At 40.8% G+C, this 27,750-nt stretch overlaps 2 protein-coding genes and 1 long non-coding RNA gene across 8 annotated transcripts; 2 read left to right on the top strand and 1 right to left on the bottom strand.

Annotated features, from left to right (window-relative positions):
- Window positions 1–935: 935 nt before the first annotated feature.
- Window positions 936–7,134, top strand: nr1d2a (nuclear receptor subfamily 1, group D, member 2a). 2 transcript variants are annotated; one of them, XM_081720066.1, is made up of 9 exons: window positions 936–1,227; window positions 1,765–2,402; window positions 2,526–2,756; window positions 2,887–2,975; window positions 3,309–3,453; window positions 3,625–4,205; window positions 4,511–4,696; window positions 5,099–5,309; window positions 5,634–7,134. In XM_081720066.1, the coding sequence occupies exons 3-9, from the start codon at window positions 2,705–2,707 to the stop codon at window positions 5,828–5,830; spliced, it is 1,461 nt and encodes a 486-aa protein (XP_081576192.1). In that variant the 5' UTR covers window positions 936–1,227; window positions 1,765–2,402; window positions 2,526–2,704; the 3' UTR covers window positions 5,831–7,134. The 2 variants fall into 2 exon arrangements, with proteins under 2 accessions (XP_081576192.1, XP_026868071.2); XM_027012270.3 differs by lacking the exon at window positions 1,765–2,402.
- A 119-nt stretch (window positions 7,135–7,253) lies between these two features.
- nek10 (NIMA-related kinase 10) lies at window positions 7,254–20,574 on the bottom strand. 3 transcript variants are annotated; one of them, XM_027012268.3, is made up of 37 exons: window positions 20,058–20,574; window positions 19,205–19,284; window positions 17,391–17,465; window positions 17,250–17,310; window positions 17,062–17,156; window positions 16,821–16,919; window positions 16,620–16,704; window positions 16,423–16,464; window positions 16,238–16,316; window positions 16,075–16,142; window positions 15,780–15,859; window positions 15,615–15,701; window positions 15,258–15,482; window positions 15,002–15,141; window positions 14,624–14,685; window positions 14,441–14,518; window positions 14,259–14,323; window positions 14,061–14,163; window positions 13,699–13,827; window positions 13,347–13,484; window positions 13,021–13,066; window positions 12,770–12,891; window positions 11,573–11,675; window positions 11,403–11,478; window positions 11,105–11,234; window positions 10,584–10,654; window positions 10,184–10,391; window positions 9,781–9,865; window positions 9,504–9,587; window positions 9,363–9,423; window positions 9,118–9,155; window positions 8,813–8,913; window positions 8,601–8,711; window positions 8,291–8,390; window positions 8,141–8,193; window positions 7,995–8,050; window positions 7,254–7,915 (listed from the first exon to the last, which is right to left on the bottom strand). In XM_027012268.3, the coding sequence occupies exons 1-37, from the start codon at window positions 20,373–20,375 to the stop codon at window positions 7,867–7,869; spliced, it is 3,603 nt and encodes a 1,200-aa protein (XP_026868069.2). In that variant the 5' UTR covers window positions 20,376–20,574; the 3' UTR covers window positions 7,254–7,866. The 3 variants fall into 3 exon arrangements, with proteins under 3 accessions (XP_026868069.2, XP_035382004.1, XP_026868070.2); XM_035526111.2 differs by having other exon boundaries at window positions 14,624–14,673; XM_027012269.3 differs by lacking the exons at window positions 19,205–19,284; window positions 20,058–20,574 and adding an exon at window positions 17,709–17,819.
- Window positions 20,575–20,745: 171 nt separating this feature from the next.
- LOC145643320 (uncharacterized) lies at window positions 20,746–25,939 on the top strand. 3 transcript variants are annotated; one of them, XR_014125104.1, is made up of 4 exons: window positions 20,746–22,625; window positions 22,926–23,010; window positions 24,671–24,717; window positions 25,627–25,939. It is a non-coding gene; the product is annotated as an uncharacterized LOC145643320 (long non-coding RNA). The 3 variants fall into 3 exon arrangements; XR_014125103.1 differs by lacking the exon at window positions 22,926–23,010 and having other exon boundaries at window positions 20,746–20,970; XR_014125106.1 differs by lacking the exon at window positions 22,926–23,010.
- Window positions 25,940–27,750: the final 1,811 nt, after the last annotated feature.

Here is a 27,750-nt window from a genome sequence, read left to right as displayed (position 1 = left end):
ACAGAAACACAGAAACACCTCATTATTTATATATATATATATATATATATATATATATATATATATATATATATATATATATATATATATATATAGAGAGAGAGAGAGAGAGAGAGAGAGAGAGAGAGAGAGAGATTGTTACTACAGTGTAAGAGAATGTACTGTACATTTGATTTATTTGAATGATTAATTGTAAAATTAGAAATGAAGTGATAAATGGAGCAGAATGTGGCTAATAAACTGTGCAAAGCAACAGATGGGTTATAATCTGTAACTGTACACCTGCGATACACCTATCTAACCTGTCACAGTGGCCAGTTAACGTATGTGCAATGTGCAAATATAATGAGTGGTGAGTTCACGTTACAATGCTTAAATGATTAGCACTAAATGTCCGTACGACTTTGAAGGTCATCTTAAGTAGGCCATCTCCTATGTCACCGACCACAAGTTGAACGATTTTGTAATGACAGATAACGCTATCGAATTGATAGAGCTCATATAGCCTAATGGCCCAGTGCACTCAAACATTGCGACAACGATGACGTGTAACTTGGTTGAATTACAAACCAGATGAAGACATCTTATCTTTATCATCTTAAAAATCATCTATCGGAAGCCTGATTGTGTTCGCTTCTTGTATTTTGCACTACATCATAAAATATTTTCCTTTTAAATAGCTGAAACATATGCTTCAGATGCCTTTGCTGCAGCGTTGCTTTTCTTAGCGTTGACAAACATGACTCCAAAACGAGGAGTCCAGTCGACAGGCTCGGCTCGCCGCTGCAGAGCACAGCAGGCTATCACGCAGCTCCGCCCCGGTCTGCAGAAAGTGTGTCACTGGGTTAAAGTGGCTCGTGCGCTGGGGGCAGGGGGCGTGGCCGGGACATGGGGGCGTGGTCTACAGCAGCAAACATCTCGGAACATTCAGTACCCGACAGTCACTACCAGGGAGTTCCGCTGTACACCGTGTACGTTATAACCCCGTCTGTTCGAGAACATACGGACGGTTTGAGAAGCCAGTGCTGAAATTTTGGACTAGCATGGTCGGCTTTAGTCATTCATTCCTTCAGGTCGAAGGACTTTGTTGATGAGAACTAACCCTGATAGCCATATAGCTGGCTAGCATACTAAAGCTGTAAGGGCTACGTTTCATTTCATACTACGGTATAGCTACAGTGTTAATAATTTTTTTTGTGAAAGAAGATATGGGATCAACAAAACCAGGTAAGGATCTTTAATTATTTGTACCTAGCTAGCTACTTTCACGTTGCTTGCTTTTTTTTTTAAATCGGGTAGGGATAAACGAATGAATGACCTTTAGCTATCGGAATATTCGTAATGATTTTTTAAATTATTAATTTCAACCACATTTTAGGTGATTATTCGACCATATTGTCTGTTCCCGAAACATACTCATTGATTTCGGCGGTTTTTCTGCTATCTTGGTTTAAGGCTTGCAAAGCCACAGCTAGGCAGCTTGGCGCTAGCTGTGTCCTGTGGTTTAGGGGTGTTTGTGTTGCTCCAGGCGCCGTGTACTCTCCGCGTCTCCGCTCCTCGCACTCACATGGCACAGCCAGCCTGGCCATGTGCCTCTGTGTACGCGACGCGGCGCTCTCCGGCTCCTGATTGGTCGAGGCCAGGCGCCGCGCGCTCATTGCATAATTCCGCACGCGCTGCCCTGGCGCGGGGGTTGACTGCAGTACCACGTGAGGCAGCGCGAGACAGTCGCGGTGACCTAGATTTTTTTTTTTTCCCCCGTAGAATACGTGACACATCCACGTGTGGGTGGATCTGAGACGGATCGTCTTTCAGTCTTCATTAAACGTCTTACCAACCTGGATATTTAATTTACATTTTATTACAGTTGACATTATCAGGCGCCTCTATTGTAATTTTACTGAATGCAAATGTGAAATTTCAGAACTGACTACTAAAACTACACGGTAGCCCACAGTCTGCAGCAGTGACGTCACTGAGCCTCTACATGTGTTTATTCTGTCGAAATACCCCGCTGTGTTATAACCTGTTGCACTCTGTGAAACACGTAATAAATTTAAAAAGTGGGACACACATTAACAAATGTATGCTATGCAAAGCATTTTTAACCAGGTTTTGTACCAGTTTAAAGTGTAAGAAGCAAAGTAGATAATGAGAATGTTGGTATTGTTAAAACGATTCCCAGAGGCGCAGCTCTTTGAATTAGCTGTTCTGGGTAGTTGATCTGTAGCCGGCAGGGATGGTTCCTTGTATGTGATGACGCTAGCTTTTGAAATAAGATTACACAACAGTGTTATCCAATCTGTGAATGAGCAGTAAAAAAACCCAAAGGAAATAGTCTTAATGACACATTGAAAGTTCTTCTACTGAGTGTTGGTACAACACAGCTTCATATTAAACTGGTGAATTAAAATATTTCCTCCATAATGGCATTAACTGCAATACCAGCATATTGTTATTGATTTATCAATAGCTGTTGATGTAGAATATGTCATTAACGCTTTGCCTCTGTCCTCTTTTCTCAGCTGGTGTGATAGCCTACGTCTGCTCCTCAGGCCCTGCCTCTAGCCTGGACTCTTGTTTGACTGACCACTCCAACAGCCACTCACCATGCACATCTCCGCCCCCTTCCACCACACAGAGCTGCAAGGTGGAGCTGCCTGCTGCCTCACCCCTCGGAGTGCCAAAACAACCCCACTCCCGTATGCCTGCCTCAGAGAAGTCCACCCTGTCCGCTGCCAAAAGTGGCATCACAAGTAAGACCGGTCCTCCATTTTGCGTTTTACGGCATGAATCCACACGCAGTTCCCTCTCGGAAAGCACCATGGTCAGGAAGTCACCTGCATCCTGCACCTGCAGATGCTCATTGCGTCTCCTGTTTTTCAGAGCTCAGTGGGATGGTACTGCTGTGTAAAGTGTGCGGCGACGTAGCCTCTGGCTTTCATTATGGAGTCCATGCTTGCGAAGGATGCAAGGTAAGGAAACAGCATCAAATCCGACTCGAATCGCTGCCACTGCTGAGTGTGGTCCACGCTTTTGGACCTACCAAAGAGAAACGCTCAATGTATTTTAACAAGGTATCAAGAGCTTTATTTAGTTGAACCATGCATGGTACCTATTTGCTGGAAGCCAGTAACTACTCTTTGGTCCCTTGTCTGTTTTAGACATGTATTCTGATGACCGCCTTGTTAAAATAAATGAGCTCTTGTTACATGGCCTGCAATTATATTTAAATGCCTGTAGTGTTTTCGGGGTGTTCTCCTCCCCGCCACTAGGGGCAGTAGATGGTAAAATGTTTTGTTCCTCAGGGCTTTTTCCGGAGGAGCATTCAGCAGAACATCCAGTATAAGAAGTGCGTGAAGTCAGAGAGCTGCACCATCGTGCGCATCAACCGAAACCGCTGCCAGCAGTGCCGATTCAAGAAGTGCTTGTCCGTGGGGATGTCCCGAGATGGTGAGTGTGCAGCTGTTTTTGCGAACATAGAGAACATAAGTGCCTGTGCTCTCAGGACAGAGCAGTGGCACGCTCTCTCTCCCATGTCAGTTATAGAAGGGGGCTGCTAGAGTTTTGGAGCTGTTTTGGAGGCTGACGTATTTCCATGTGCACCCATTTAACCCTCCACAGCTGTGAGGTTCGGTCGCATCCCGAAGAGGGAGAAGCAGCGCATGCTCCTGGAGATGCAGAACGCCATGAACAGCATGATGAACAGCGCCCAGCTGCACAACATGCTCCGCGACTCCAGCTCCTCCTCCACCTCCCCTTCTTCTTCCTCCTCATCCTCCTCATCTTCATCCTCGCCCCCATCCTCACCGCAGTGCCCCCAGGATTCGGAGCCGACAGTCCCCATGGACACATCCATGAGCTCGTCGTCATCCTGTTCGTCGGACAGCGGCGAGGAGGACGCACCGGGTCCCGCACTGCGTGCCGAGCTGTTTGCCCACGGGCAACCAACGGTCTCACCACCAGGTGTCTCCCTCTCGCCGAGCCTCACGGAGAGGCTGAGTGACGGCAGCCCGCAGGCCAGCTGGAGCCCTGACAGCGAGTCTTCCTGCGAAAGCAGCCAGCGAGTCACCACTGGGTACCACGCTGCACAGCAGCGTAACTGCGCCCCTAGTGGTGGTCAGATGGATAACACTGGCTACTGCCACTACAACAGGCATAATATGAATGAGATTGCTGGAAGAGGAGGGAATCGAGGGCATCTGGTAAGTGGAGTAACATTTTGTTTATTAACTGGATGAGCTTTTTGGTTTCTACACATTACTGACCTTTTTTTTTTTTTTTTTTTTTTTTTTTTTTTTTTTTTTTAGAAATGGATGTATGAATAGAACGTTTACAGTCTGCTTTGTAAATTAGATATGGTTGTTTGCTATATTTACTTCATGGATAGGCTTGGCTTGGCTACCTGAAAATGGATGTTTTAACAAAGCTAAACAAGCAAAATCTAGTAGTAAGGACAGAAAATGATGTGAAAGTCTTTGATTTGTTAATTCTGATTTGTCATTTTCAGGTGTGCCCTATGAACACTTCTCCGATAGTGGACCCGACCAAGCCCAGTCATACGATCTGGGAGGAGTTCTCGATGAGCTTCACCCCTGCTGTGAGGGAGGTCGTTGAGTTTGCTAGGCAGATTCCTGGTTTTCGCATGCTCTCCCAGCACGACCAGGTCAGCCTGCTCAAAGCAGGCACGTTTGAGGTAAGGGCCTTGGGCTTCAGCTGCCACCATAGCTCAGCATACACCAGGTCACAGGTCATGGGTCATCAAGTGGAGGACAGGTCACTTCTTTTTTAGACATAAGAAACCTGACCTTTTAAAGGTTGTAAATATTTAAGGGGTTAGATATATTTAGACAAATATCTTGTTTTTCTTTCAAAACCTACAGTGCTTGGAGTATTTCTTTGACTTGTATTTTGTGAATGTTTTTCCAGTACTGTAGTAGACTGTAATTGTAATAATGCCTCACCTGCTGTCTGAGCAGTTCCCTTTGTCTTCTGCCCTTCCCACAATACATTCGAGCTTGTTTACGCTGTAGTTACTCTGCTAAAACCAGTGTGTCTCCGTACTTGGTGTAATTCCTGCTCTGATCGGCTGGTGCAGGTGCTGATGGTCCGCTTCGCAGGGCTGTTCGATGTGAAGGAGCGTACGGTCACCTTCCTGAGCGGCGCGCGCTACAGCGTGGAGACGCTGCGCTCCATGGGTGCTGGTGAGCTGCTTGCCTCCATGTTTGACTTCAGCGAAAAGCTCGTGGCTCTGCAGCTCAGCGCGGAGGAGACGAGCCTGTTTGCCGCCGTCGTGCTCGTGTCTGCCGGTGCGTTCTCTGTCCGCCTCACCCCTTGGAACACACGGCACTTTTTTACGTATCTTTTAATTTATCACCCAATCGACATTTTCAGTATTCATGGACAAAATCCTTAATATCAGTTCTGTAAGGTACTAATATTATATTACATTTGCATAACGTATGTTATACCAGATCTGTGATTTCAAAATGGTTCATCTGGTTGAAAGGTCTTTAAATGAAGGCTGCAACTGCCAGTTGCTTCATGTGCCCCTCTGAGCAGAGCTGTGACTGCTGGGAGCCGGCGATGGCCTGCTCTTTCTCTGACATCACTTCCTCTGTGTTGTCTTCCAGACCGCACTGGCATCGAGGACCTTAGCTCAGTGGAAGCCCTGCAGGAGAACCTGATCCGGGCGCTGAGGGACCTGGTCACGAAGAACCACTCCAACGAGGCTGCTGTCTTCACCAAGCTACTGCTCAAGCTGCCAGAACTGCGCTCCCTCAACAACATGCACTCTGAAGAACTCCTGGCCTTTAAGGTCCACCCTTAAACCAGGACCAATGTTCTCTCCTGCCTCTGACCAATCTAAGTTGTATATTTCTGTCCTGAATGTATTTAACACAAGGGATATTATTATTATTATTATTATTATTATTATGGCTTTAGGAAGAGGCTATTGGAATATGTTGGATTTTGGTGTGTGTGTATATATATATATATATATATATATATATAATATTTTTTGCTCTCACGCTCTCATATATTGCACACGTTCAGTTTTTTGGAGTTTGCAGTTTTGTTCATGTCACTGTTGCAAAGACACTGAATGTCAGAGACTTTTTAATTTTAACTAGACAACCACTGCTTACCAGGTGTATTGAATCATGACCATGTTTCGTATGCCAAACCAAGGCTGTTTTGAAGCTTGCTTTTATGCACTACTCTTCGCAACCAGAGACAGACAGAATAGTATCAAAGATTTTGATACTTGTGCAGTAGGTGCTAATGCATGGTTACGTGTACTTTGGTGTGATGTCTTGTCCAGAATAGCTTGTGTGCATTTTTTTTCTTTCTTTTTAAGTACCAAACCTCCTGTTGTCATCATGTGTCTGTTTGTGTGTACAGTTTTTTATTTCACCTGTGTATGTCTAACAACTGTTAGCCAGGATGCACGTGGGCATCACATTCACTTTGGACTTTACATGCGCTGCTTTTGCACATGCTGCTGTGGAACAAAACAGGCCACCAACACATCTCGCAACGTTAAATATCTGAATGTCTATGCATAACCCTCCGATCACAGCAGCATGATGCAGACACGCTCACGTGTCTGTTGAAGGAACTGAACGGACTCGGGGTCCGAACGCTGCCGTGCTCGTACGACGTCGTCTGTCTTCCTTTATGAAAACCTCAGTGGAAGATGGTTCTGTACTGGCCGTGAATACTTATTATGCACAACACAAAGACAAGGAATTATATTTATAAACTCCACTGGAAGCTCACAAGGACTCATACAGATGGCCTTACACTCGTTTGTCACCATGACAGACATGCGGGGACATGATGACTTTTTTTTTTTTTTTTTTTTTTTTTTAACTGAAGTTTTATTTGGTGCGACTGGCGGGAGAGACAGCTGCGATGCAGGTGCCCCGTACCTCTTCCGGCCACTCGTTTCCTCTTTATCGCTCTATGCATAAGAAAGCTCAACGGTGTGGACAACCTTCAATACATAAACCATAGGAAACTATTGATAGATGGAATGGAACATTCTTTATTTGTCCATCTGGTCTGTTGTGTACATCTATTTCAGATATCTACATATACTATATCAATAAATATCTATTTAAAAATCAATGTTTTAAAAAAAACTTTGCTTATTTTATTTATAGCTGGAAATAAGACGCCTTACATTTAAAAAAAATATTTTCAAAATGTTTCTCCAATAACAGGAATAGATCTTACTGTAGTATTCCTAGAATAGCTATTTAGTATTTTTTATTTATTCACAACTGCAGTTGAGTACAAGACTGTTAAGTGCCAGGACAGCTTGAGATTTGAAGTGAAACTCAAAAGATGAGAGGCCCCTCTCTCAGGGCTTAAAGAAATTACATCAGAAATCCTCTAAATAGGAGTGATAAGATAATGTAACTTAAACCATGTCAGACTATGAACTCCATGTCTGCATGGGCCACATTATCCATACACAGAACAAAAAAAAAAAAAAAACTGGTCCATTTACCGTCTCGTCTGCTATTAAGATATAAACGGTGCAAGAGGTGTCTCAAGAAACAGACACAATGAGCATTATGAGGTGAATTAGCCATTCACTCAGATATCTTAGAATTTTACTGCATGTGAAAGATATTTACCTCATTGCCATGAACAAGGTATATAGTAGGTATTCAACAAATACATTCACAGCTCAGAACCAGGGTCAAAAATTTTAGCTTATAAACTCCATATATTTTTGGAAGCCATAGTTTAAGTGTGAAGTATTTATTGGTGGGACCACTAGGGGGAGCAATGCAGTTCTCAGGTTCCCTTGTGATTCCATGTGTTCAGTGTCGCAGATTATTGCACATGATGTCATGGACTAGCGGATCTGCTGTTCCCAGCCCTTCCCTCTAACTCACTCCTGTCAATGAGAGAGAATGAGTCAACTGAAAAGTAAAAGAACACACACAAACTTTCAAAATATATTTTCCAAAGAATACCTGGACAAAGGTGTTCTGTAACAACCACTTTGCTCCAGTACGTCCTCGATCATGGTCTGAGAAGCAGTAAAAAGCATACAGAGGTAGAAGAGGTGGCGCGAACAGAGCTGATATGGGATATGAGGGGGATTCTTTTACAAACTGACCTGTAGCTGCTCGTAAGTGATCCCCTCCTGAAGGCTCGAGTAACCCAACTCCCCTGTTAAAAAAAAAAAAAAAAAAAAAATTAAGGATGTTTTCACTTTTTTGTTGTTTTTTTGCACAAGACAGAACAAATGGTCACCAGGAGACCCTACCGGATGTCTCAGCTCTGTGCCTGCTAAGAGACTGGACCATGGAACACCATTTCCTGTTCGCTGATACCAAATCCACCATCTCTTGGCTTCCCTGAAGGACCTGTTTAGGTCACAATGTAGCAAGTGTTCTTATAACTAACATGGCTAACACATACCAAAAACTAGTTATGGCAAGATTACTTGCACAATGCTCAATTACTCGTTTCACTTGCTATTATGAACACTTTTCTTACACTTTGGTATAAGAAATGCAGTTAAAGAAAATGGTATGACAGGCCATACTTCATTAGTGAGATCAATATGTGTTTACCTTATTTAGCTCAATTTTCAGGTCAGATGGACTGCTGCCACACTGGAAGAGTGTTTTCTTAAAGCGCTCTACTGCACGACGCTGAAAAGTGTTTTCAGGTCCCGGTGGAAGCTGATAACATACAAACAAACAAACAAAAAAAAAAACAATTTAGACCACTGAAGTGGCTTTTTCAAACCAGAAACAATCTAGTGAAAGGTGTACGGTCTCACCTGAGTAATGAATATAATCTTATGGAGCAGTCCAAGAAGCCTAAGGTTAGGATCGTCGATTTGTCGAACCCTTCTGTGGGATACACAAATTCCTGCTGGTGCTGTGAGGAGCATTAGTAATTAGAGAGACAACTGTTTGTCAACACACTGTAGTGTGCAAACTGTCCAGAATGTAGATGTATTGTTAAATGTATTGTTAAAGTGGAGTTGGATTTCATCCATCTAACTAATTTCATGCAAGCTTTACAGTTTTATATTGTTTGACAATTGCATCATCACCCAGATTTTTAAACAAGGGCTCTTACCTGGTTGAGCTTTGGATTTCATAAAATCAAGTAATCCACTAAAACAAGTGAGAAAAGTAACAATCAATAATTCAATCAATAATTCATTATTAAACTTTATAAAAAACAAAACAAAACTAGACCTTAAGGCAATAGCTACCAGACCCTCATAAATAATCTTTTAGAGAATTTTAATAGAAGATTGATCCATAGAAGAATCAAGGATCCGTTTGCTTATTTGTGGAAACCCATGAACTTGTACTTACCCAGCTTGGGTTTGTTCATCAAATACTGAATAGCTGTCAGGGGACTTTGCTGAGTCTGAATCTTTCAGGAAAGAGTTTGATTAACTCCAGATGTTGGAGAAACCTTTCAGCATGTATATTCCTGTTTTGTAGAGGACTTACTTAGATTTGAGAGTATATTTGCCTGTGTTTGGACTGTACTCATGGCAGACCCAGCTGCTTTTGAGACATGACTTGATTCCTTATCTATGTAAAAATACGAAGGTTATATTTTTTTGACCATTAAGGGCACAGAAAAATAAACTTGTACTTTTTTAATTAGTTGCCTGTTGGGTCTATAACTGTCTAAAACCCCTAGTTAAAATTCAAATTATTGAGACAGAGGTATGTCCTGAAATTTGCAAAGTGCTTGTTTCCTTTACAGCTGCTGTTTTCTGACCTTGAGTATGGCTTTCCGTAGAGAAATGTAGGTCACTTCTCCCAGTCCGGAGACCATCTTGAATAACAAGTGAGTCTTTAAAGGCCTGAGAGACATGAATGACATGTGATGGAAGGATCCTCTCTCACAAAAGCAGGAGCAGCTTCACTTCTGGTGTACAACACACCGCTTCCAATCAATTCACAATTTTATATTATCAAGTCCAAAATTAATAAAAAATAAAGAGAAATCATAAAATAAATCAAAGCAGACAGACACAGCTTTCACAATGCTGAGTTAACACACACACCACTGAATTAACTGATTCATTAGTGTTTGGCTTGGCTTAAACACTGAGGATTTTGCTGTGTAAGGAGAATTATTCAGGGGCCAGCCAGTGTGTTGTCCTGTTCGGTGAGGCTACCCGAGGCATGGACGAAGGTGTGCGTGTGAGCTTCGTGCGGTTGTTTTCCAGGCAGTACTTTTGTGCACGCCTCCACTCCCGCTCCGCCCTCTTCTCAAGAGTGTTATAAGAGGTACTCAGGCCATCGAGAAAGCGCATAATCAGGTCACAGATTCTGGAGCTGACCTGCACGACGTCAGGACGCAAATCGGCATTGGGGGTCAGGCACCTGGCCAGTGAACCATAACAAGGGAATGTCAGCTGTTAACTACATTACACTACATGTGGAGAAACATGTACAGTAAAGACACTAATGCCATATAGTAGATGGCTGATTCGAGAATTGCAATAAATCAAATAATCATTAAACAAAGTTTTAATAAACAGTGAAGGTTTTTATTGGAATGTATAGGAATCTCACCATTTAATCATGTCTGTAACTCTTTCTGAGAAGGTGTCGTCTTCCACTGGCTCAAACTCTGCCTCCACTATCTAAAACAACCCACCAGGGCAAGGTTATAATAAACTGGTTATATTAAACTGTACAGGATAACAGCTGAAAGATGTCCTAAAAATACACATCTTTTAATCTTTATTGTATTGCTGCACAATACATCAATTTGTGGGTAAAAGTTGCCTTGTCAAATAAAGATGTTTTGCACCAAAGAGAGGGATAATAAAACTAAAGTGCATTAAACAAGTAGCTAGATATTAGTGCTGGGAGGATTCTATTAGCCCAAAGATTCTGGCTATTACTGCTTGGAACCTCTCAATTATTCTACCATCAAATGCCAAAATCAGCAAGGTTATATTAATTTATTAACATAACAGTTAGGTGAGTTTCAGTGTGTTTCTTTTTGTTTTTGGGTGGTTATTGGGGATAATTTGAGACTAATTTGGACAGCCCACTATAGGTGATTTGTAAATACTAGGCTTTGTTACCTTGGTAGCCAGGGAGAGCATATTGGTGCTATAGAATGGAGGTCTGAGAGCGACCATCTGGTACAAGACACAGCCCATAGCCCATACGTCTGCCTTCTCTCCATACGGCTCACTCTTTACAATCTCTGGACTAACAGAAAGGCATGTTCACTTACATTGCAGTCTGACAATAATTACATAGGTAACAGAATGGAGACTGGCGGAGATTACACAGCAGAATTACATGTTTATATTGCTAATGGGCCAGAAGGATCATTGTAAGTTATGTATGTAAGAACAACACAAACACAACACAAACCAGGAGTAGAGAATGGTCCCGACAACAGACATGAGCTTGCTGCTCTCTTCTTTCTGTTTTGCCAGACCAAAGTCAGCTGCAAACAACAAAATTGTGTTTTTGTGTGTGTTATATTATGCTATGCTAATGAAGTCAGCATTAATCAGGGAAGAAGTTTGTGTTTCACTGACTGATGGTGACTTTGTCTCTCTCCCCGAGCATGATGTTGCCTGGAGTGAGGTCTCTGTGGACAATCCTCTTCTCTTTGTGTAAGTATCTTAATGCAAGGCATATCTGTGGAAGTGTCAGTAAGTGAAGCTCCAGTCATTCAATCAAGCAGTGGAAATGTACATGTAGCTTAGGTTATAGCAGCATATAGTAGTGTTATATTACTGTCCGTACAACCAAGCTTGTGTGCTATAGCACAAGACTGAGAGAACATCACATATTTATAGTTCTACTTAGAACGTATTAATGGCATCTGATCATCTCTTGCAATAGCTAATAATCAAAACCTCACATTCAAAAAACTAAATTTGTAAAACAATGACCACAAAGTGCAGTGCAAGCCAAGTAACCCATTCACTTTCTATAGAGCAAAACACGTTTTTTGGGGTGCTTTCTGTGTTTCAATCATTTATACAAAATTTAAGGATATAAAATTCTTACAGCATATTCTGCCAAACAACTGTGTAATCTTAACACATTTTTCGACTATTCATAATATATTTCTAAAGCCACTCACTATGCGTGATGACATAACTTTTGTTTTAAGCACACGCTCCCTCAGGAAATCAAGAAAATGCTTTTGAATTTTCTAAGCCGTATAGTAGCAGCAGTCCCAGGGGAATTGTGTGTTTGTTTCTGTGTCTGTATGCGTATCTCAAAAGACTAATTAATTAGAGTGGCCAATCCCGTAGGCTAGGAAGTTAGCCAAATAATACATTTTTAGTTATCATAGAACTGTTAAACAGTGGTGAATGTGCTATGAGTCTTTTTCACACCATACACACCAGAACACACAGAAACATGCCACAAGAATTTATATTTTGCTCCATGGAAGTTGAATAGCATATCTAGTAATCAGAAGGTTGCTGGTTCAATCCCCACCACTGCCAAGTTGCCACTGTTGGGCCCCTGAGCAAGACCCTTAACCCTCAATTGCTCAAGTTGTACTCAGTCATAATTGTAAGTCACTCTGGTAAAAGTGTCAGCTAAATGCCTAAATGTAAATTCCATAAATTTAGGTTTCATACTGCACTTTGTAGACTTAAATTTGCCTCTATAAAGCTTAATTTCTCTAGAGTATTTTAGAGAATTCCAGAACAATGCAAAACAAGTCTCAGTGCTGGAAAGGACAGAAAGTTACAGATGATTTTCAGTTTAACCTGGATAAAAACATTCCACACTCTCTCTTCGGTGAATGTCTGCTGTTTTTCTTTGAGAGAGCTGAAGTGGTCAGCGAGTGGAGCCCCTTCTACAAGCTCCATTACAATATATAGCCGCTCACCTGATGAACATATGCATTCTAGTTAAACCCAAAAAACGTATCTACATAACAGGATTTTTTTAACAGCATTTTTTTCTGATTCAAAATAAATTGCATAAAAAACATAATAAAATTAAGGGGGATACTTACCTTCTATAAATGTCTTTAGGTACTTGACAATGTTTGGGTGTGCCATCTAAAAAGAAGCATAAAGCGTAATATTGTCAGTAATATTCAGAAATGTCCAATAAAGCACATGGATGTTTTGTGAGTATGCGGGAGCAATAAAAGCTATTGATGGGTTGATAATTATTCCTGCATACAGGCCTCAGACCATCAAGATCCTCCCACAAATTATGTAACCATCTCACAAAGACCATCTCACAAATAATGTGAGTATATTAAATCTAGACATTAAAACCTTTTTTTTTTTTCTTATTCTTGAGAGTGATTGTACAATATATGATATTCATTACCTGTTCTTTGATTATGGTAAGCTCCGACACAATTTTCTCAACATTGCTGTCTCTGGACTTCTTGTCATGTCCAAAAGCAGGGTTGTGGAGGTTGACTTCCTTTAGTGCTAGACAGTTCTGCACACCTTGTTTACGCACCTTTCAACAGAAACCCAACACATTGTGAGACAGGAATTTAATCTGGAAACCTTTACAACTTAATGATCATCATTCTATGCTAGACTGAACACCATTTTGAATGTAATGACGCCATGTTTACTCTGTAGAGATGTTTGTTTCAGTTTGGAAAACATAGCTCAGGCATGGCCAAAGGAAGGAGAATTATTAAAAGGTGGGGTTTTTTTTCCTTTACCTTGAAAACACTGCCAAAGGCTCCGCTGCCCAGATGGTGCAGAATGGAGTAGCCATTGATTATTTTAAGAGGTGTCCGGTTCTGGTTCACTGCCTCAATTTTCTCTCTCAGTCCATCCAGTTCTTCAGTCTACAGACCAGAATATATAAGTCTTATAAAGCATGAATGTGTGTCATTGATGGGTAAAGTGCATGGAGAGATTTGCCCCGCCAGCAAATACAAGGGCAAACATGCAGCAATTATGTCAGTGTGAGGAGAACAGAGCAGTGTGCTTGGGGACCTCGGGTCCACATTGCATTACCCCAGCAACCAGTGCAACTGCATTACGTTTTTAATAAAGGTCGCAACTGTAGTGAGTTTACCGAAAGCAGCGAGACTTTCTCCCGAAGTGGCTCATATGCGGTGATGTCTCTCACATAGTGCCCAACGTCGATGAACATCTCAAACAATTCGGGTGGGAAGAGACTGCACCAACCAATTAAAAGCTCAAATTCAGTGCATATTAAATAAAAAAATGCGATACACTTAAAAGGATTATATGTAATGCATATTATGTCTACCTTTTGAAAACGTGTCTGTTGCGTTTTATGCTGAAAAGGAACCGTAGGGCCCTGAAAGCATAACACTTAAACAGTACATATACAAATCAGTTGTATGAAATCTACACAAAGCAATGCTATTAAATATGCGTTATACTCTGAAAATCTGTCTGTAATTAATTATTTAAATACATCCATTGTACCTGTAGCGATGCTGCCTTTTGTCCAGTTGTGGAGCCATGGGGCAGTATCAGTTTGCTTATTATGTACACTCCATTCTCCTAGGACAGGGGAAGACAGAGGGACAGAAGGCAGTGGAGAAAAGCAACGTCGGGCTGAGCAGGCAGATGGAGAGGTAGGAGATGTTTTGGAGCAGTTTCAGGTACCTGCACCACGTGATGTGCCGCCGTGTCGTCCAGTGCCAGCTCCGTTATGGCTGCGCAGCACGCTGCCGATGCAACCGCAGGTCGTTGGGTGTACGGGAACCAGAGGCGTACGGCAAAAGTCAAGCAACTCAAATCCAAAGCAGTTCAACTCGAATCCAGGAACTCAAATGTTAAAAAGTGCTACTCACTTCTAGTAACTTAAAAATAAACCAGTGTTACTCGAATTTGGCCATCAAGTGCTACATACTTCAACAGGTTCCCTGCGCCACACCCTTCTGCTGGGGCAGGGAACAGCTCTAAAGCGTGCGAGACTGTGACCCCCAGCACCTGAAGTGGAGTGGGAGGGGTTAAGAGTGAGTGCTGGGCCTAGGCTCTCACCAGAGTGTAGGGCCACAGTGTTCTCCTCGGCTTCAGGCAGACTTATCTGCCCGGACAGGTGTTGCACATGCAAGCGGCCTGCGACGTTAGCACTGGACAACGTCTCTATGGACGAGCCATCAGACACGTATGTTCGCTCTCTGGGGAGGTACAGACAACCCTTGTCATATCATACACCTTGCAGGATTCTCCTATAATGGTATGTACAGTAAAGTCAGTTTGTTAGTTTGGTGTGGAAGAGTTGACCTCCACTGACCCCTGCAGGATGTGCAGCAGCTGCTGGACTCCGCCCCAGGCACAGATGTCTGCGCTGCTCTCTGGGTCCTGGCACAGCTGAACAAGGGCCCACGCTGTGCTCCACAGCAGCTTCAGGTGATCTGTGTGGAGCGCGCTCAGAAGCACAGGAACGCCCTCACTCTGACGCACCTGCTCCCGCACATACGGGATGGGACAGAGCAACCGCAGCAGCTCTGCACTCAGCCTGACATGTACGCATGCACACACACACACACACACACACACACACATACATACATTTATAAACTAGGAGATCAAGTTTGTTTAAGAAATTAAAATCAAAATTACATTTTGGAGCGATCTATTAAGCTTTTACCTTTTCGATAATGTTTCATGTTCTTGCAATATTTCAAGAAGATTCTCTGCAATAGACAGCTCTCCGATCTTCTCCTTGGCCTTAGTGCTGTGACACATATACCCATCAATGCGCAGCAATCTAATAATATTATGCATTTTGCACCAATCACATTCAAGAACACACCTGTCTGCTAGAGTGGTGAGGGCCAGAAGAGAGCCTAATAGCACATTAGTGTCTTGTGCAGAAAGAAGCTTTACTAGAGTCTGTAAATAAGAAAGCAAATTAGCATTGCAGAGAGATGGTGCTAAATTGGTGATAAATCAACAATGATAAAAGGCTTTCAAATTCACAGTATGTAACGACAAGTCTCATGTCTGTATTATATGGGTTTATTAGACTTATTATAATTGTTAATATTTTTGTGCTACCCTTAAAATAAATCGTGATAGACTAAAGAAAATTAAAGTGAAAAACTGACCTTATGAGCATCACATTCAATCATCCACTTTCTTTGTTCTTCTGTTGTGGAAAGTTTTTGACACATATCTGCAAGGAATGGAAGATAGATCAGATAAATCAAAGTTGCTTTAGTTTTTGACTTTTCACTATGTGACTGATGCTGTAGTTCATATATGTCTCACAAGTCATAGTGACCAGCTGTTCTCTTTCCATTGCTTGGTCTCCATTTTCCAGATAATATCTGGTGACTGACTCCATGTACTTAAAACAAAACAAATTAGTCACTAGTACAATCTCTCTAAAAAAAACTGTGTTACTATGTGTTATGGCACAGTTAAACACTAGCATGTCATAGTTTATAATTTACCTTTACCAGATGACTTAATCCATGTAGCTCATAGAATACTTTCTGAAAAGAAAAAAAAAAAAATTAATGAAACCAACACCTTGAATTAAAACAAAATAATATTTTTTTGCAGTGTTTTAATCGTTGGCCTTCTGAATAAACAGGTGATGTATAACCTTTTTTATACAGAGTATCATGACAAATAAAGATATGTTTACCTGGTAACGAGGCTCTCTTATTAACAATCTTAAACAGATGAGAACTCTCAGGATGCTTTCTGGTGAGGAGCGTTCCATCCACTCGCTGCAACATGATCGATGGTCAATGTAAAAAGGAAACAAATAAAATATTAGTGCACATTGACAAACAATGAACAAACAATTAAAGATAGGTGTTCTGTGACCAGACTGTAGATAAACCTGCAGCTGAGTCTGTTTTTGATCAAGGCAGTAAAGATATCCAGGAAGAAACCATGATGAGGGTGGCCACAGAAATGCCTTTTTTCTCTATACTTTTCACTGTTGTGAAGAAGCAACAGCAAAATAATAAATAAATAAATGATTATATATGATATATATATATATATATATATATATATATATATATATATATATATATATAAAAGAAAACAACACTTGATAAAACAATATTAGCAGGCACCTGAAGTTATCCAGCTCTAAAGCCTCACTGGATGAGTATTTCATACTTTTCTTTTCATTTCCATGACGCGACTTCTGAGGCTTCAGGGCTTCGACCTCGACCAACATGAAAATCAGTTAGCACATATGCTCCAGAGATGACAATTACTGCGCACTGCAGTGGTATAGGCCTCGTTATAATGACTGTACCTGTTGCTTAGAAATAGGGGCCGAGACAAATGAAAGAAGCCTCCTGAGATCAAGGAGCTCTCTGAAAATTGACACACAAAACTTTAGCACAGGTGAAAAACAATCTGACCAATGCTGAAGACTATAACTCAAAAAGCTTACTTTTCCTTAGCTTTCTGTCTTCCTGCTTGACTGTTTCGAGGAGGCATTTTGAAAGTGTCCAATTTTCCCTCATCCCTGCAGGTAAAACACTACAAATGTCATTACCTTCCACGTTAGTCAGTAAGTTAGTTTTAGCACTTTGCTAAACTGTAGAATTTCTCGTATAAATAAAATAAAATAAAAAATACTGAAATGTGTAAGATGTCCTTCGGTAAAAGTTCATAGGAAATTCATAGACAGTCCATCAAGTGTTCGCAGCGTAACGTTAGACAGAACACATCGAAACATTTGCACGCTTCCATGAAACATTTCTCTTGCCTGTTTTTATATAAAGTAATCAGCGGATGTGCCCCTCAAGGTCGCAACTTCTGTCGAGTTTGACAACAGCACAACAAAGACGAGCTCAAATCCGACGGCCTCGTACTTAACAGTCAACCACAACAAACCAATGACAGGAAGCGATGTTGGCGCTCGCCGAGTTACCATGGTTACGCATGACGCTTTATGGCGATAGTGGATGAAATTTAGCTCGTTGCTTTTTTTCCCCCTTTTCATTTTCTGAAGGCTTGTTCAAGATCTCTCTCTCTCTGTGTGTGTGCGCAGACACAGAAACGGGGCCATAAACCAGAACATGCTCTTTTTTGGCTCCGTCAGCCCAATAGTAACTACTGGCTTTACAATACTTTAGCACAAGCACATCAATTCGAGATGTACGTATAGACAAATGTAGTGGGAAACACAAAAACTCACAACCCGGTAACATTGTTTTGTTTTTTAACTATTCGAAAAAGCCACCCGAATAGCTTTAGTAATAGACCAGTTTCAACTTCATAGCTTATATATCATCTTATATACCGTATAAATATTTAACATTTAAAGCTGGAACTTACACATGACTTCTTAGATTATAGGCGGTTTCTTATAGATTATAGTTTCTGTTGCGTTTTATTTGGCCTACTTTTAGTTTAATTATTGTCTATATTGTAGATGAATTGATTGTCGTCACCTGCTTTGGTTGAATCCTAGTAGAAGGATCCCTCTTAAATAAGAGGGCTACCTTATTAAACTAGCTTTATCAGTCGTTATCAAACGTTATCTTTCAACAGCAATCACAGCATCTGGTACACTTTTCGAGGCAAGAGCTCCCTCTACTGCCAATGGCAGATACTGTGCGTTTTTTAAGAGCTAGGGTTATGTACAGTGGAACCGTAAAGGCAAATGTTCATGACAATGTTCTTCAGGTTTAAAGGAACACTACACACACAATCTATGTTAATTTGCCACAGACATCTGAAATGCCTATTGTTATAAATTAGAATATAGTGCAAAAGAGGTACCCCAATAAAAACATGCAAGTAAACAATGTTATACCAAAGAAAAGTTAGATGTGCACACATTCTATCCAAAAGCAAACAACTAAATGTAAATGAGATCACAATGAGACTCCTGGTTTTTAAAATTGATTAGAAAAAGGGTGTTTTAATGTAGTAGTGGGGCATAGCACCCTCTTAATGTTGCAAAACACATGAACTTTCAAAAACATTGTAGCATTGTAGCTGGGTTTTTTTGGGGGTGGGGATCAGTTAGTTATTCTTCTGGAAGCCAGTGGACAATAGGCATTCAGCTTCATTTTTGGAAACGTTTTAATTTTACATGGGGCTATACAACTCTCTTTGGCTGTTCTGTGACTTAGCCCTTTCTGACTGAGTGCTTCCTGAATGACAGGAAACTCATATCTAAAAAGCAGAGTTAACATGAGGCAGAAGTTTCTCTTTCCTGCAATCATTGTCTTTGTAGACCTTTCACATACTTACTGGCTCATCCCTTCTGTGCTTTTAACACATGCCTTCAGTGTTCTATTGATTTCTGCTGTGGGCAGCTGGATAATGCCATCCTAAAAAATATTTACACAAATCTGTTTGACAAGGTATTTTTTTTACTCAAAATGTATAGTCATAAGCAAGTATAGGGTTAAATGAGGGGTTAATGCCCCACTTTTAAGGAAAAAGTCAAATTTAGAAGAGAAACAAGGTTATAACTTTTTTTTAATGTTATATAACAAGATGATGGTATTTTAGTAGCAAGTAAATGCAGCAAAATTAACATTTAAAATATTCAAGTCTTAAAGTCTATAGTTTTTATCAGTAATAATGTAATAATACATTAAAGGGCTTAAACACATACAAAATGTTCTCATGATGTAATGTAAAATCAAAAATGATATTACAGAAGACCAAACCCACGTCACTTAATGGATGAGATGTATGATAAGATGCATCAGTAAATATTTCTAGAGTACATTTGCTTCTAAATAATATGTTGAAAGGAAATCGTGACTGTTGTGGATAAATTTTCATGAATGTATTAGCCATGGCGTGACCGCCTTCGGGCTTTCAACAGAGGTCGACTGCAGCGGCAACGTCTGGTGAGACAGGCACCGTGTCTTGCATGGAGCTGCTCACTCGAGGACAGGATTCTCCATCTAGCGCCTGCACACTAAGTGGAGTAGGAAGAGAGATGGTCTTTATCCCCAATCTCCTAGCGAAGCCCCAGTCCATCATGTTGCCTGCTGCCCTTGAATCAACTAGATCGGATGCAGAGAGCTGGCGATGCTAAAGTTTTACCAGAACTGGTAGCTTGCACAGTGATGGGTCTAAAGTCACTCACCGACTGCTCGCCTTTTCTTCGGTTCAGGAGCTTGCCCCGCGTTCCTGCCACACCCAGCTGCATGGGCTCTGTGGGTTTTTCCCCTGGTACCGCGAGGGAATCGTTTTCTCGCTGTCTCAAACCCCAATGCAGTTGTCTGCGCCGCTCTTGTAGAAGGTGATCGTATGTAATCGCGAGGCGCACCACTTCGTTCATGGAGGAAGACTCTGGTTTGCATGCTAATTCCGCCTGCAGGTCCGCTTTCAGTCCGTGCACAAAGGCGTCCACCAAGGCTGGCTCGTTCCACTGAGTCCCAGCCGCTAGCATGCGGAACTCCATGGCGTAGTCCGCCGCGTTGCGGAGTGCCTGTCTCAGCCTGAGTAGCGACTGCCCCCAAACCTTCCCTTGGCGTGGGTGATAAACTGCGTTAAGCTCCTGAACGAAGCTGGTATAGTCAGTCAGTCACTCATAAGCGGGGAGGCATCATCCACGAGAGCGGCTCCCCAGACGTGGGCTTTCCCCGTGAGCCTGGAGACTACAAAAGCCACTTTGCCGTGGTTGGGCGGGGGGGGGGGGGGCGGGGGGGCTGATACAAAAAGAAAAGATTGCATTGCACGAGAAAGCCTTCACACCCTTCTGGGTCTCCTCCGTACGGCTCAGGGGTCGCTATGAGGCACTTCATCTTTTCCAGTATAGACAGGGAGATGGGAGGGGCATCTCGCTGCTCTGTGCCGGGAGTCAGGCTACTGACATGCTGCCCGAGACTCAGAACAAGGGAGCGTATCTCCCCCATCTCCTGCTGTTGCTGCTCCATAACCGCCTTCTGGGCAGCAAGCAGGGGGACCCATTCGGGGTTACTCACCTTGCTTCCCTTGGGCTGCACATTCTGTGATGGCGGCGGGTAGATGGAAGCAAGAGGCGGGTCAGCGGAAAGGTAATCTTTATTTTCCATCAGTAATCCAGAATGGGAACACAGGATCTCAAATACAAGGAGTAGAGGAGCTAGTCTTCCTCTAAACAATCAATTAAGCATAGTTCGGCTTGACGCAATAGGACCGCTAATGTGTAGCTCCGGCTCCTCGGATCTGGGGGTAAAAATAGAGCAGGGAGTGAATGGGAAATAAGTGAAAGCAATTAGCAATCAGAGTATTGTGAACGGGGCAGGTTCGATGAGTAGTCCCTAGCAGGGGTGGGTGTGTCTCCCCTGCTAATTGGCTGACCAACCGTGACACATGGAGGCTTCAACATGCGCAGAAAAGGGCAGTGCTAAATTAATGTGAATGTTGTATGGATATGTGTGCTTGCAAAGCACAAACCATGTCTAAAAATAACAAGAGAAGAATTGATCTATTTCTTATACAACACTGCCCTGTTTTTATTAAGCCAGTGGACACAATAGGTATTCAACTTCATTTTTGGAAACGTTTTAATTTTACATGGGGCTATACAACTCTCTTTGGCTGTTCTGTGACTTAGCCCTTTCTGACTGAGTTCTTCCTGAATGACAGGAAACTCATATCTAAAAAGCAGAGTTAACGTGAGGCAGACGTTTCTCTTTCCTGCGATCATCGTCTTTGTAGACCTTTCACATACTTACTGGCTCATCTCTTCTGTGCTTTTAACACATGCCTTCAGTGTTCTATTGATTTCTGCTGTGGACAGCTGGATAATGCTATCCCAAAACAGATTTTCTGTGCAAATATTTTTGACATAAGGTATTTTTTACTCAAAATGTATAGTCATAAGCAAGTATAGGGTTAAATGAGGGGTTAATGCCCCGCTTTTAAGGAAAAAGTCAAATTTAGAAGAGAAACAAGGTTATAACATTTTTATTTTTTAATGTTATATAACAAGATGGTGGTATTTTAGTAGCAAGTAAATGCAGCAAAATTAACATTTAAAATATTCAAGTCTTAAAGTCTATAGTTTTTATCAGTAATAATGTAATAATACATTAAAGGGCTTAAACACATACAAAATGTTCTCATGATATAATGTAAAATCAAAAATGATATCACAGAAGACCAAACCCACCTCACTTAATGGATGAGATGTATGATAAGAGAAGATGTATCAGTAAATATTTCTGGAGTATATTTGCTTATAAATAATATGTTGAAAGGAAATCTGGTGACTTTTTTTTTTGTTGTGGATAAATGATTTCATGAGCGTATTAGCCATGGAGGCTTCAACATGCACAGAAAAGGGCAGTGCTAAATTAATGTGAATGTTGTATGGATATGTGTGCTTGCAAAGCACAAACCATGTCTAAAAATAACAAGAGAAGAATTGATCTGTTTCTTATACAACACTGCCCTGTTTTTATTATGAACTACTTGCCATATGCTTAGTGCATATAATTGGATCATGACAGAGAATGGCACCAGTATGGTCATGTATTGATCAAATCTCAAAAATAAAGTGTAAAGTCGTCTGAGCCACTAACCACATTTAGTTCAAAGAAATAGGAAGTCAGAACTATGACAGAGTTCAGGAAGTCAAATATCTATCATTAAGTGTTTTGTTTAAAGAAAGTAACCAAAGGACAGATCTTTGTCACCGAGAGTGTGGTGTCTACAGCAGACAAGGGTAAGAAACATCAGCACAACAACAACCACCACAATAATAATAATAATAATAATAATAATAATAATAATAATAATAATAATAATACTTTTCATAAGTTAAAACACAGCTCAAATGCTTTACAAACGTTTTGCATGTAAGACATGAAAGTATAGCCTATATAATAAAAATAAATCTATTATATACAATGTATATAAAAATGAAGTTAAATAAAAGTACATATCAAATTCAAAAGTGCTTCAAAAAGCACTTTCCTTGCATATGTGATAGAGGATCTAATCATATTTTCTGTGGACACTATAGCAGGGGGTTCTGCTCATCAACAGAAGAACATTTTAAGAAACACAACAAAAACAAGCCCACATGGCTCATCTAACATAACTAAAAGGTAACTAAAAACCAACAGTAATGAGGAATTCCTAAAACCTAGTCTAAGATAATGCTGTTGACTGATGCTAATCCCCCAAAACAGGAACATGAAAACCACACTAGGCAAATAAGAAACTCAAGGCAAGATGCACTCAGACTTTATACAAGTGCGCTTTTACAGCTGTTTTGCACTGGTTAACGGAACACGCCATAGGTGCCAATATTGTTGTTTCACACTCGTCTTAAAATTAATTCAACACAATTTTTTTGTTCCATATTACTTGTTTAAAGCACCTTTTGCAGTAGTGACTGCCTTAACTCTTGCAAGCTTGGTGCACCTTTCTATTGGACGTTTCTCCAATTAATTAAAAAATAGAACATTTAATTAAACAATAAGCAATAATAAAAGATAAAGCAGATAAACACACCGAATTGATAAACAAATAATTTTATTAGATTGAGAAAAAATTATTTTTGATCTGTTTTTTGAACCTGGTGAGATTGTTCCAGCATTATACTGTATATGTGTTGGAAAACTGATCTAGGCTGAGGGTCTGAAATTCTAATGAAAAATGTGTAGACCTTGTTGTACTTGTGGTGGAAATTCAATGAAACGGGGAGTCAGATGTGGATAATAAGTAAAAAAGGTTTTAATAGAAAAGAAAGATTCCACAGAGTGTGGGGCTCACTACCAAGCGAAGCCCCGAGTATACAAAACGTTGCTTAATATACAATTCTGGCTGTATGCTCTGACCAATCAGCTTTAAGCGTTGCTTATCTCTTCAGGCCGGTTGGTAACGGTCTGCTTGGGTGTCGTTTCTTCTTTGCAGGCAGTGTAGTAAAACAAGATAGACAGTTCCTGTTTATCTGATCTATAGTCACACTCCCTTAATGTTCTTTGCTTACATAAACATTTTCCCTAGAGAACATGATACTACTGACTGTATGTGAATCACTAAAGCATATAGCATTTCCTTTACATACTGAAACCTGTTTGCAAAGCATGGTGGCAGCTCAGTGGTTAAGCTGTTTGTTTTTGGTGTTGTAATTAGAAGTTCACACCCCACCACCAAGCTGCAACTGTTTGGCCCCTGAGCAAAGTTATATTCGGTCTTAAATGTAAAGGAGTCCAAAAGAAGACTGTGAGAAAATAAACAAGAATATTTGGTTAATTTCATAAATATTTATATATCAGAAGTTCTAAAAATGTGAATGAAAGTTTACATAATTAGCTAAAGACATCATTCTAACAAACCATTTCTGTAGAATATGTAAAGAGATTTCATTACTTTTGAAAGCACTGACCTGGATAATATTACAGTAACATAAGTACTAACATAGTTTCTCATGAATGAGTATACCAAGAAATTTAGTACAGTGGACCTGTGTTCATATTGAATTAGAAATATAAACTGGGGGAAGTGTATCAATAGATACAGATTATTCAACTAAGATTGCTTAGTAGTGTTTTAGTGATTGCTTCTGTATCAACTGGGAAGAAGTTTGGTTTTCACCTGCATTACAGTGTCTTATAGAATATAGTTACAGAATGAAAGCAAGCACTCCGTCACTGAGATGCAAACTGAATTGGGTTGGGAATGGCTTAGAAAAAGAATCACCACCTGCCAGTACAAGCAGTATGTTCCAACTTCCACCATGTTTTTCCATCTTTTATCTAGGTTACAGTGTGCAGTAATGGACAGAGTGATTAAACTCTTTCTAACAGGTAAAGATCAACAGACCATGCTTTTACCTGTCTGTGAATGTGATGATGAATGTCCCATGTTATGCCCCACAGAGTAGAAAACTTACTCAGAATGTTCACTGTAGGTTATTGATATATTCATCAGTAGTCAGTAAAGGAGGACAGTGCGCAGTGAAACTCACAGACTGCATATCCCCTCATATCCGCAAGACTTTCTGTAAAAGCAGCAATGACCAACAGAGACAGAGTAAGCGTCCAGCAGGGTGGAGATAAGATGCAACTCAAGGATGGTAACAAGTTCAACATCAAAAAGTACAACAGTCTGTACTTCTTGAACATTGGACAATGTATTATAGAAAGTGCAAGGACGAGCTGAAGTTACAGGCCTACAGCAATGCTGACTAGGCAGCAGACAGGCGAGATAGTGTTTCAGTCTAAGTAAAACAGATGGTTTGATTTCATGGAAAACTAAGAAACAACCCACAGTTGCACAAATGTTAAGCTGAGTATATGGCCATTACTGCTACTGCACAGGTATATACCTCATTCAGTTACTTGCTGGACTTGATAGTGAACCTCGCCATATGACAATGAAAATCTACAAGGTTAATCAAGGTGCAATTGCATTAACACAAGAGCTTGTAAGCAGACAGAGGTGCAAGCACATTGATAAGTATAACTTTATCAGAGCTACGTTGAGTAATGAAAAAATTTCTTTGACATTTTATTTAACAGAAGAAATGGTCGCTGAAAGGGTATGTTTCCCAGTTCAGAAGCTGAGACCCCCCCTTTCAATTTGAGTCAAGTTGTTAAGGAGAATGTCGCCATCGTCACAATCCCTTGCGAGTGAATTATTTCTTGTCACCAATCTACTATCCAAAGTGCACGTCAACAAGCTGAATAAACTCTACACTCTGTCCTGTCTCCCAGCTTCACTCCTGAGCTGCTCATGTCGATGCTCGAAGGTGCGGGTGCCAAAATCCGTTACAGCCATCAAAGGAACCTGTGTGGTGGTGCCGTGCAGTACCACATCTCACACATATGCGACTTGGTACAAGTATCAGCGCTCTGGATACCCTCCAGTGTATTCTAAAGACACCAAAGATATAATAAATCAGTTTAGAGGAAGGACATCACTCCTGGGAAATGCTATGCAGGGAAACTGTAGCCTAAAGATTGACAATGTTCGCCAAGAGGATGGAGGAATAAGTGTGTATGTATGGATCAATCCTCACAGCATATATGGAGATTACACAGAGATAAAAGTCTGTGAGTACACAAGGAGAAACAATGTTCAAAACCTACACGCAGACAAGTTTATTAAGTAAATTTAATAAATAATTATGAAAATAATCATGACTTTGGCCCAGGTAATCATATTGACCACTGATTTTAACATTTGTATTTTTCATACAGTGGCACCTTCAGAGACTCGCATTTCTGTAGAAAGCACACAAGTGGAAGGAACGCTTTTCTCAGCCAAATGCACAGTCCGGCACTCCTGTCCAGTGTCTCCACCTCTGCTGGAATGGCTGGGCCTGTCTTCTGTTTCTAATGAGGTGACCACTACACAGGACTCGGGTGGCTTGTGGGTTTCTGTGGCACACGCTCAGTTCAATGCCAGCCGTCGAGACCATGGTAAAAGGGTCACATGCAGGAGAATGTCAGATGGAAACACTGCGACTGGTGATGCACTTAACATCTTATGTGAGTAAAGACTACGCTAATGTTTTCCTCATTTTATATTATCTAAACGTTTTGAAAAATGTAAATTAAATATCAGGTTGGGTGGTAGGGGGATTGATGAGAATAAATTTAATTCATCGTTAAAAATAAAACCACCTTAAAAATGCAAAAAAGAATGACAGAGCATTTCAAACCATCAAATGAACTGCTAAACTCTAATTGAGATAAACTCTGTATTGTATCCTTGCATAATCTAGTTTGTGGACTATATGAAAAGAGGCTTTATGAATATATATAGTTTATATTAAATTCATTTCTGCAGATGCCCCAACAAATGTGAACATACATACCAGTGGAACAACGCCTGTGGTTGAGGGTAGTAACATCTCATTAACATGTAGTAGTGACAGCAACCCTCCAGTGGCCAGCTATGAGTGGCGCATCATCCAAATGAATAGCACCATTAAGCACAAGACAAGAAGTTTATTGATTCAAGATGTCAGACGAGATATGAAAATCTCCTGCATTGCCGATAACTCCATCGGACTGGGTGAATCAGACCAACTGTCTCTGAATGTCCATTGTGAGTAGCTGGTGCATTTACTTTTTCAATATGCTTTGCTGCTATCACAGTTGACACCTGTTGAGCAAAGGCTGTCAAACAACAGTTCTTACAGGCCACATTATTACACTGATATATTCTTTAGATTATTTAACACAATAGATTCAATAAAATCTCAATATCAATTCCTTTATTTTGTACATCAGGTATGTTATGGGGAAGAAATCCCTAAATTGATGTGCGTCTGTTCTGAATTGTATTCTGACACCTCAGCCTCAAGGAATTATTACTCTATTTTATGTACTTTGGAATGACTCATGGTAAGAGATGATTAGACACATGGACCTGCTCAATCTACTTTCATATACTGTGTTAGAATTACTGCACATGTTTTAATCAAGGGAGGGTTGATTTATATCTTCGAGAGATAAGATGTGCATGTCCATAATCCATCAAGCATTCATAAAAGAGTCACTCTTGGCCAAGTGAACTGTTTGTTGACCATGGTCTTTGTTAACATCTCTCCAGAGACTCTCTGTGACTGTATTGTCACTATTCTGTCATACCAGAAGCTTCAGTACTTCCTGCCCCTTTAACTCTTTGTTAGTGGACTGGGTGTTACAATATATTCATACAGTCTTATAGTAACAGAGTTTGTAACTTAATCGTGCTGCTAAAGACATTTACATTTATGGCATTTAGCTAACTGAGAACAACCTGAGCAATTGAGGGTTAAGGGTTTTGCTCAGGGACCTAACAGTGGCAACTTGGCAGTCATGGGGCTTGAACCAGCAACCTTCCAACTA

The sequence above is a fragment of the Electrophorus electricus genome, chromosome 1 (assembly GCF_041902795.1).
Source record: "Electrophorus electricus isolate QZ-2024a chromosome 1, ASM4190279v1, whole genome shotgun sequence".
Lineage (NCBI taxonomy): Eukaryota > Metazoa > Chordata > Actinopteri > Gymnotiformes > Gymnotidae > Electrophorus > Electrophorus electricus.
This window is presented reverse-complemented; position numbering and strand designations above follow the sequence as displayed.

What these genes read in the sequence shown, in the direction of transcription:
- nek10 (XM_027012268.3), bottom strand. Translation starts at nt 20,375, where the DNA reads ATGGAGTTCCGCATGCTAGCGGCTGGGACTCAGTGGAACGAGCCAGCC. An exon ending in GTTACAGACATGATTAAATG is followed by an intron (nt 10,392 to 10,583) that starts GTGAGATTCCTA and finishes TTCACTGGCCAG; the next exon opens with GTGCCTGACCCCCAATGCCG. An exon ending in GAAATCCAAAGCTCAACCAG is followed by an intron (nt 8,914 to 9,117) that starts GTAAGAGCCCTT and finishes TGCTCCTCACAG; the next exon opens with CACCAGCAGGAATTTGTGTA.
- nr1d2a (XM_027012270.3), top strand. An exon ending in TGCCAAAAGTGGCATCACAA is followed by an intron (nt 2,757 to 2,886) that starts GTAAGACCGGTC and finishes CCTGTTTTTCAG; the next exon opens with AGCTCAGTGGGATGGTACTG. An exon ending in ATGCTTGCGAAGGATGCAAG is followed by an intron (nt 2,976 to 3,308) that starts GTAAGGAAACAG and finishes TTTGTTCCTCAG; the next exon opens with GGCTTTTTCCGGAGGAGCAT.